This window comes from Nothobranchius furzeri, chromosome 15 (genome assembly GCF_043380555.1).
Source record: "Nothobranchius furzeri strain GRZ-AD chromosome 15, NfurGRZ-RIMD1, whole genome shotgun sequence".
In the NCBI taxonomy this organism is placed as follows: domain Eukaryota; kingdom Metazoa; phylum Chordata; class Actinopteri; order Cyprinodontiformes; family Nothobranchiidae; genus Nothobranchius; species Nothobranchius furzeri.
This window is the reverse complement of record NC_091755.1, coordinates 44,306,306-44,316,305: the sequence shown is the minus strand read 5'-3', so window position 1 is coordinate 44,316,305 and position 10,000 is coordinate 44,306,306. Positions and strand designations below refer to the sequence as shown.

The following is a 10,000-nucleotide window of genomic DNA, read 5'->3' as shown; positions in this document are numbered from 1 at the left end:
CCACAGGAAGAGCGTCTCTTCAGGTTAACAGCCAGGGACGTAATAATCGGTCTGTGCACGCGCATTTACCCAAAGTAGCACATAGACGACTAGCACCGGGCTTTGTCCATGAAAGCTTGCACACGTCACGCAGCACTAGCGTATAATGTTGAACTACGACTAAAAGAAATGTTTAACCTACCGCTGGCGAGGTGGAGCCTGTGACTGAAGCACTGCAGTCTTGTCCGGTCATTCTGCTTTTACCATATTTGCCCCGTTGTCGGTGGTCACACAGGCTTGGAGCTCTTCTTTAAGTAGTCTCTTCGTAGTCGCTTGGTGTTTCTTGCTCGCGGACTTTCTCGTAGTTTTGGCATCTCTGTTTGGCTGAAGTGCTTGCGGCTCGGTACCTCGTAACGTGGATCGAGTGTCTTCATCATGTCCTGAAAGCCCTTTTCTCCACTGTAAGGAACGGCACCGTGTCCTCACGCAGGTCCGTGCTGATGGCATTTGTAACATCAATCCACCGTTGATCATTCCTCTCATACCAAGCGCCTTTAGCACCTTTTTTCTTACCGCTTGACTGGCTGGACGTTTGTCGAGGACGCAGTTTTTGGCTTTCTTCGTATTCCACAACGTGCTTCGTTTTGAGGTGGTGAAACAAATTAGATGTATTCCCTCCATTCGCCAATACTTTCTTGCGGCGTACTTTGCAGATTATATTGTTCTGCTCCACAGCCGACTCCTTAAAGCCAAATCAAGTCCAAATGACCGATGTTGCACCGGTCTTCTTTACGAGAGCCTCCTCCTCCACAGGCTCCGTGCTTTCAGCCTCAACAGACGCCACTTGATGATGTCATCAATATGCGCTACCACGATAGGCCGATATAGTCAAAATCTCTACCGTAGGCCAAATTCATATCGTTTCTACCGTATACCGTTTATACCGCCCACCCTTAGTGACTCTCCAGGACCACGGTTCGCTACCCGGACTTAAATGGTAAATGGCCTGTATTTGATATAGCACCTTCTAGAGTCCTGGAACCCCCCAAGGCGCTTTACAACACAATCAGTCATTCACCCATTCACACACACATTCACACACTGGTGGGGATGAGCTACGATGTAGCCACAGCTGCCCTGGGGCACACGGACAGAGGCGAGGCTGCCGAGCACTGGCGCCACCGGTCCCTCCGACCGCCACCAGCAGGCAACGTGGGTTAAGTGTCTTGCCCAAGGACACAACGACAGTGACAGACTGAGCGGGGCTCGAACCTGCAACCTTCCGATTACGGGGCAAGCGCTTAACTCCTGTGCCACCATCGCCCCTGGACTGGGACCACATTCTGAAACTCACTCCTCAATCCGGGTGATGGCCTTCAGCTTCCAGCACTCGTCGTCGTCGTCGAAGAAAGCTCTGTTGAGGACTTTGTTCTTCTCCTCCAAAGGAATAAAGTTTTCTATGATCAGGTACCTGAAAGACAAATGTTGTTGGTAAAAGTGGGAGGAGCTCCTAGCAGAAGACCCAGACGTGGTCCCATACTTGAGTTTGAGTTCACGGGTGAGCTCGTTCTGGGTCTGTTCCAAGTCCTGGCGCTCCTTGATGTGCTCCTCCTGGATGTCCTGGATTTCCGCCTTCACAGCTTGGAGCTTGGAAAAGAGCTGAAGGAGGGAAGCTGATTGAGTCTGAGGCAGCAACACTGTTGGTTTAAAAGCTGTCCCCATTTAAAAATACTGAGTGAGCTTTTCCTCCGAGTCCTTCTGGAGCTGCTGCTCTGCTCTGGTTTTAATAACGCTAAGTTCCTGCCTCCTCTCACCTTTTTCAGCTTCTTGGTTTTAATATCGACCTCCTGTTGAAGCGAGCTGTAGGTCTCCTTCAGCTCCAGCGTCTCCTCATCACGGCTCTCCATCTGCTGCTGGATCTCCCGCTCTCGACGTTTCTGGAAAGACGAGCAGCCGACAGGAGGGTCTCAGGGCCTCTCTGGGCTTCGGTGTCGCCGAAACGTTGAAAGGTTTGTTCAGAAGGTCAGAGAGACCCGGAGCCCAGCTAGAGCCCAGCTAGAGCCCAGCTAGAGCCCAGTTGGAGCCCAGGTCATTTAGTCTCAAAGACATCAGACATCTCACGCAGACGCTTTGGGACTAAATGAGAAACTGCAGGAATGCCTCCATGTCAGCGATGACATCATATGCCCCATGTGACCCACTCTCCAAAGCAGAAGGACAACCCAGAGACCTCTGCAGGAGGCAACAGAACCGGACTTCTGCTGTAAAAGCTTTGGAAATCGTGGTTTACCTGCTCAGCGATCTCCTGCCTCTTCTGCTCCAGCATCCTCTGCTGCTCGTTGGTGTGATCCACGATGTTCTTCCCGCCCACCAGAAGCTTGCTCTCCATCGCCTGAAAGGAAACCAGAGGTTTGGATCACGAACGATGCTGCAGACTTCTGGTTTCTATTTTTCTGACTTACCTTAACTTTCGCGGTCAGCTTCTCTCCAGCCTCCTTTTCGGTCTTCAGATCTTCCATCTTCTTCTCCTTCTCTTTCAGCAGACGCGTCTTCTCTTCAGCCACCAGACTGTGATCTTCCAAGATGGCCCTTTTCTCCCTCTCCAGCTTCTCCTGCTGCTCTCTCCAGTAGTCACCTCCTTCATCGTCGTCGTCCTCCGTCTCTCCGTCTTCCAGATCCTCACCATCACTTCCATCTCTCCTCCTCTGCTTTTTACGTTTCTTCTTTCCACCTCGTTTGTTCAGCTGCTCCTTCAGCTTCGCAATCTCCTCCTGAAACTGCCGGAGCATCGCGTCCTTCGGATCCTCGTTGATGTGCGGCTTGTTTTTGATGTTCTTGGCCCTGTTGGCGTAGCGGAGCGTCGTTAGGGTCTCTTCCACATTGTATGACGCCGGGCCGATGTTGGCGACCATCACAGTACGGGCGTTCCCGCCCAGGGAGTCCTGCAGCAGACGGGTTAGTTTTGAATCCCGGTACGGGATGTGGCTGCTCCGGCCGTCCACCAGAGCGGAGATGACGTTTCCCAGGGCCGAAAGAGACAGGTTGATCTTCGTGGCTTCTTTCAGTCGCTCCCCTTGGGCGCCGGTCTTGGTCTGCCTTTCACTTCCTGCCAGATCCACCAGGTTGAGCTTTCCGACTCGGATGTGGTTCTCCCCATCCACACCTAGCTCGCTGCACTCCACAGTGATGACAAAGATGGCGTGTGAGCGCGAGCTGTGCTCGTTCATGTTTGTGGCGCCCACCGAACGGTTCTGGTTGCCCACATTCATGACGTTCTCGATCTCTCGGACACACTTGGTGACGAACGATGAAAGGTCTTTTACATACACGCCGATGTCGGGCCTCTCCCTGAGCTCCAGACGCCGTGATTGGTCCTTGGAGAGCAAGTCTCGGATCTCCTCTTGGTAAATTTCAAGGTAACAGGCTCTCACCAGGTACTGCTGGTTCTGGGTGCGTGAGATGTGTGTGAATATATGCTCAAAGGAATTAGGGATCACCCCTCTCCTCTCTGCATCGTTTCGTATTCCCTCCATTGTGTAGGTCTTTCCTGTCCCCGTCTGGCCGTAAGCAAAGATTGTCCCGTTAAACCCGAGCAGAACAGAGTCCACCAGAGGCCTGAAGGTTTCATCGTACAGATCTATTTGTTTGGAGTTCCAGTCGTACACCGAGTCAAACGTGAAGATTTTAGGAAGCTCGCTGGCATCTCTGGGGCTCCTGACAATAATCTGGCCCAGCTTGACGTCAACAGAGACCATCCGCTCAAATCCAGCAGCCCGCTCTTTCTCATTCAAGGGGCGACAGCGGACCACCACCTTAACGGACTCGGAGCTTTTGCTCTTGGACATGTTGGTGAGAAGATGCCAGACCTCACTGCTCAGCACGTCGAGTCCTTCAGTAGTTCACCAATACACATCCCACCATCTGAAAGAGCTGGAGCAGACACAACCAGTAAAACACACCAGTTCTGATGACGGCTCACACCTCTGCTGTTCAGAATCCTCACAAAGCCCTAATAACCAGTGACCCGATGGCTCCGAGTCAAACAAAGCCCTAATAACCAGTGACCCGATGGCTCCGAGTCGAACAAAGCCCTAATAACCAGTGACCTGATGGCTCCGAGTCGAACAAAGCCCTAATAACCAGTGACCTGATGGCTCCGAGTTGAACAAAGCCCTAATAACCAGTGACCCGATGGCTCAGAGTCGAACAAAGCCCTAATAACCAGTGACCCGATGGCTCCGAGTCGAACAAAGCCCTAATAACCAGTGACCCGATGGCTCAGAGTCGAACAAAGCCCTAATAACCAGTGACCTGATGGCTCCGAGTTGAACAAAGCCCTAATAACCAGTGATCCGATGGCTCCGAGTTGAACAAAGCCCTAATAACCAGTGACCCGATGGCTCCGAGTCGAACAAAGCCTTAATAATCAGTGACCCGATGGCTCCGAGTCGAACAAAGCCCTAATAACCAGTGACCCGATGGCTCAGAATCCTCACAAAGCCCTAATAACCAGTGACCCGATAGCTCCGAGTCGAACAAAGCCCTAATAACCAGTGACCCGATGGCTCAGAGTCGAACAAAGCCCTAATAACCAGTGACCCGATGGCTCCGAGTCAAACAAAGCCCTAATAACCAGTGACCCGATGGCTCCGAGTCAAACAAAGCCCTAATAACCAGTGACCCGATGGCTCCGAGTCGAACAAAGCCTTAATAATCAGTGACCCGATGGCTCCGAGTCGAACAAAGCCCTAATAACCAGTGACCCGATGGCTCAGAATCCTCACAAAGCCCTAATAACCAGTGACCCGATAGCTCCGAGTCGAACAAAGCCCTAATAACCAGTGACCCGATGGCTCAGAGTCGAACAAAGCCCTAATAACCAGTGACCCGATGGCTCCGAGTCAAACAAAGCCCTAATAACCAGTGACCCGATGGCTCCGAGTCAAACAAAGCCCTAATAACCAGTGACCCGATGGCTCCGAGTTGAACAAAGCCCTAATAACCAGTGACCTGATGGCTCCGAGTCGAACAAAGCCCTAATAACCAGTGACCCGATGGCTCCGAGTCGAACAAAGCCCTAATAACCAGTGACCCGATGGCTCCGAGTCAAACAAAGCCCTAATAACCAGTGACCCGATGGCTCAGTCGAACAAAGCCCTAATAACCAGTGACCCGATAGCTCTGAGTCGAACAAAGCCCTAATAACCAGTGACCCGATGGCTCCGAGTCGAACAAAGCCTTAATAACCAGTGACCTGATGGCTCCGAGTCGAACAAAGCCCTAATAACCAGTGACCCGATGGCTCCGAGTTGAACAAAGCCCTAATAACCAGTGACCCGATGGCTCCGAGTCAAACAAAGCCCTAATAACCAGTGACCCGATGGCTCCGAGTCAAACAAAGCCCTAATAACCAGTGACCCGATGGCTCCGAGTCGAACAAAGCCCTAATAACCAGTGACCCGATGGCTCCGAGTTGAACAAAGCCCTAATAACCAGTGACCCGATGGCTCCGAGTCGAACAAAGCCCTAATAACCAGTGACCCGATGGCTCCGAGTTGAACAAAGCCCTAATAACCAGTGACCTGATGGCTCTGAGTCAAACAAAGCCCTAATAACCAGTGACCTGATGGCTCCGAGTCAAACAAAGCCCTAATAACCAGTGACCCGATGGCTCCGAGTTGAACAAAGCCCTAATAACCAGTGACCTGATGGCTCCGAGTCGAACAAAGCCCTAATAACCAGTGACCCGATGGCTCCGAGTTGAACAAAGCCCTAATAACCAGTGACCTGATGGCTCCGAGTCAAACAAAGCCCTAATAACCAGTGACCTGATGGCTCCGAGTCGAACAAAGCCCTAATAACCAGTGACCCGATGGCTCCGAGTTGAACAAAGCCCTAATAACCAGTGACCCGATGGCTCCGAGTTGAACAAAGCCCTAATAACCAGTGACCCGATGGCTCCGAGTCGAACAAAGCCCTAATAACCAGTGACCCGATGGCTCCGAGTCGAACAAAGCCCTAATAACCAGTGACCCGATGGCTCCGAGTTGAACAAAGCCCTAATAACCAGTGACCCGATAGCTCCGAGTCGAACAAAGCCCTAATAACCAGTGACCCGATGGCTCCGAGTCGAACAAAGCCCTAATAACCAGTGACCTGATGGCTCCGAGTCGAACAAAGCCCTAATAACCAGTGACCCGATGGCTCCGAGTTGAACAAAGCCCTAATAACCAGTGACCTGATGGCTCCGAGTCAAACAAAGCCCTAATAACCAGTGACCTGATGGCTCCGAGTCGAACAAAGCCCTAATAACCAGTGACCCGATGGCTCCGAGTCGAACAAAGCCCTAATAACCAGTGACCCGATGGCTCAGAATCCTCACAAAGCCCTAATAACCAGTGACCCGATAGCTCCGAGTCGAACAAAGCCCTAATAACCAGTGACCCGATGGCTCAGAGTCGAACAAAGCCCTAATAACCAGTGACCCGATGGCTCCGAGTCAAACAAAGCCCTAATAACCAGTGACCCGATGGCTCCGAGTCAAACAAAGCCCTAATAACCAGTGACCCGATGGCTCCGAGTCGAACAAAGCCCTAATAACCAGTGACCCGATGGCTCCGAGTTGAACAAAGCCCTAATAACCAGTGACCCGATAGCTCCGAGTCGAACAAAGCCCTAATAACCAGTGACCCGATGGCTCCGAGTCGAACAAAGCCTTAATAACCAGTGACCCGATGGCTCCGAGTTGAACAAAGCCCTAATAACCAGTGACCCGATGGCTCCGAGTTGAACAAAGCCCTAATAACCAGTGACCTGATGGCTCCGAGTCAAACAAAGCCCTAATAACCAGTGACCCGATGGCTCCGAGTCGAACAAAGCCCTAATAACCAGTGACCCGATGGCTCCGAGTTGAACAAAGCCCTAATAACCAGTGACCCGATGGCTCCGAGTCGAACAAAGCCCTAATAACCAGTGACCTGATGGCTCCGAGTTGAACAAAGCCCTAATAACCAGTGACCTGATGGCTCCGAGTCAAACAAAGCCCTAATAACCAGTGACCCGATGGCTCCGAGTCGAACAAAGCCCTAATAACCAGTGACCCGATGGCTCCGAGTTGAACAAAGCCCTAATAACCAGTGACCCGATGGCTCCGAGTTGAACAAAGCCCTAATAACCAGTGACCCGATGGCTCCGAGTTGAACAAAGCCCTAATAACCAGTGACCCGATGGCTCCGAGTTGAACAAAGCCCTAATAACAAGTGACCTGATGGCTCCGAGTCAAACAAAGCCCTAATAACCAGTGACCCGATGGCTCAGAGTCGAACAAAGCCCTAATAACCAGTGACCTGATGGCTCCGAGTCAAACAAAGCCCTAATAACCAGTGACCTGATGGCTCCGAGTCGAACAGGTTTTTAATGCGATGCTTGTTTTATTAAAGTCCCGTTATCAAAGTTTAAGACCCTTTGAGCAGGAACCGTGGCAGCCGCCGTGCTGGTGGACAGTTAGAGTGTTTTAATGATTCAACAAAGTAAAGGAATAAAACAACTTGATGTGACAACTGAAAACCGGCTCATCCCTTTGGTTTTGTGCCTTTTAAGACAAACTAGTTAACAGGTTAGAGTTTAGTGGCTAAACAACCAACCCACCGCGGAGCTTCACTCACCTGTAAATCTGGTCCGGGACCAGAACCCCGGTTAGCGGCTCGAACCCCTCCGAGACCGGAAGTTAAATTAAGAGTTTAACGCCAGTTATTCCGACACAACGACCCTGTTCAGATTATAATCCCCGGTACTGCTGATTAACCAGAGTAAAGATGTCTGTCCACAGCCACAAACCTGCTTTAGATAACCGGTTAACTAGGTCACATGAGCTAACTAGGCTAACTGACCGCCGTTAACCGCAGCACTCCGACCAGCAGCTGGTTAAAATACTGACGCTTGGCAGCTAGCAGGTCCGTTAGCGTTAGCTCGTGTTTCATACAGCCCATAATAAGACCATGACACCCGGCCTAGCAACGGCAAACACTGCGGTAACCTCGGCTACACAAATGATAGCATTACCTGGCTAACACTCTTCGGGACGGCGTGCGGGAACTAAACACACTTCCCCACATGTATGTCACGCACGGGCGGGCCCAGGTTTTCCCACAACCCTAAAAAAACAGCTCACACACCCGATAACGTGACTTGTCCGTTTGTTAACGCAAACTCTCAGAGCGCTCGCGCGAGCCGTTGATGGCCCATCAGAGGGTCCGCACCTTCTATAATCCGGCGCACTTCGGGGTGTTAGCGGAATTTACTTTGTATTTCTCTGTGGTATTCATCTCAAAGTAGACTCTCCGTGGTGTCTCCCCCTCAACACACACGCGCGCGTGCACACACACTAGTGTTTCTATGGTTACATTGTGATTTCTTCAGGGGCGTAGCACCAAATTCTGGGCCCTAGGTACAAGTCTTCTAGGTGGGCCCCCATGCTCAATTGTTTAATATCTCTCTTACACATTTTTGTCATGCTTTCAAGATAATAAATATGATCTTAGTTTAACCTCTATATTGAGCAAATACAAATGCCAGCATAATAAAAGTGAAATGCCCAGACTTCACATATAATTATTTTTATTTGCCAACAATGTGTTCAAACAAAAATCCTGGAATTTATTTTCCAGTAAATGCCCTCTGATGGGTCTTCATGTTAGCAAAATCACTTATGAGATCTTTAAAGTCCAATCCTTTGACTAATTGGCTTTCAATAGATCATGAATTAGGTCACCAAAATATACCCTAACATGTCCTTTCAGATAAATCTGCTGCTAACGATTGCTTGTAAATTGAATAACTTAATTGTATAGTGAGCTCACCTTGTCTCATCTCCTCAGTGCTTTCTGGAGACAATGAGGGCCCTGCTGCTGCTGCTGCTGCGTCTAAAGGGCCATGTGGTTCATGATGTTAAGCTTAGCTAATACTGATATACATTGATATATTAAATATATATGACATGAAATAAACCAGGTTCTCTCTGTGAATGTAATGTACTCTAAATTTTATAATCCCTGCATTATCAGCCACATTATAAGATTGTCCGTTTTCAAGATCAAATATAAAGAAATTTAAAATAGGCTTAAAATATCTAACCAAGTCAATAACAATCCTCTAACACCAGTGTCATCATGCTATACGAAAAGCAGTGGCAGCTTCTCATTCCTGGGATTACCACGAATCCATCGATACCAAGTTTGTCCTGGTCCATGACTGGGAAGGAGCTGAAATATCCACACAGAGTGAACCTGTTTTTACTGCGAGGTCCGCCAATTAATTGGCGGCGGCTGCCCGCGATAATAATTCTGATTAATATATATATATATTAATTAGTGTTTTCACTGATAACACTAATTAATTTATATTTGATCTTGATGGTGAAACTAAAGGCGTTTAACACTGAACACCTAACATGAATGCAGCTTCTGAGAGCTAGCTAATATCAGCTAAAACTGTGCTCTGCTGCTGCTCACCTTCCTTCTTGAAAAACCTAAATATTTGCTTCTGTTCAATTAACTTTTTCTCCTTCTTTTCTTTCCTGGAAACCAGATTTCCCTTTCTTGGGAAAAGACATGACTGACTCTCCTGCCTCCAGCTGTGGCTGTCGGCATCTGCGATGTCTCATAGCTGTACATGCGGCCGTGCAGCCTCTGGCCGCTGGTGTGGACTAAACCACTTTGCACATTTTTAAGGGGTGATAGATGCCTCAGAGATTATTCAGTTATTATTTTTAAGGCAAAATTCTGTTTCTTAACCTCTTTATCCAGGTAAAGGGAAGTTTATTAAGACATTAAGTTGGGGGAAAAAACAACAATAAAACATTTTTATTCAAAGCTGTCTCAGGGCCCCTCCCTGCAGTGGTTCCTGGGTAAACGGTACCCTTCCCCCCCCCAGTCCGACACCCCTGGATTTCTTAGCAGGCACGTGCGGGTGGGGTGGGGGTGGGGTGATTGAGCACCTGCCCCTTTTGTCCGAAGTGTTGTTC

The 10,000-nt window shown here is 49.6% G+C and overlaps 1 protein-coding gene across 4 annotated transcripts in view; it reads right to left on the bottom strand.

The window, feature by feature from the left end:
• Positions 1-8,340, bottom strand: part of kif3b (kinesin family member 3B) — a 25,999-nt gene extending 17,659 nt beyond the window's left edge. Inside the window, exons 1-6 of one of the 4 annotated variants that reach the window (XM_054746313.2) lie at positions 8,238-8,340; positions 2,442-3,909; positions 2,270-2,371; positions 1,794-1,916; positions 1,520-1,638; positions 1,334-1,450 (exon numbers count right to left, since the gene is read on the bottom strand). In XM_054746313.2, coding sequence (XP_054602288.1) covers positions 1,334-1,450; positions 1,520-1,638; positions 1,794-1,916; positions 2,270-2,371; positions 2,442-3,824 — 1,844 coding nt within the window. In that variant the 5' untranslated portion in view covers positions 3,825-3,909; positions 8,238-8,340. Of the gene's footprint in view, positions 1-1,333; positions 1,451-1,519; positions 1,639-1,793; positions 1,917-2,269; positions 2,372-2,441; positions 3,910-7,643; positions 7,874-8,040 lie in introns of those variants that run through there. The other 3 variants (XM_054746312.2, XM_054746311.2, XM_015976272.3) reach the window with 3 other exon arrangements.
• Between the last annotated feature and the right edge of the window lie 1,660 nt (positions 8,341-10,000).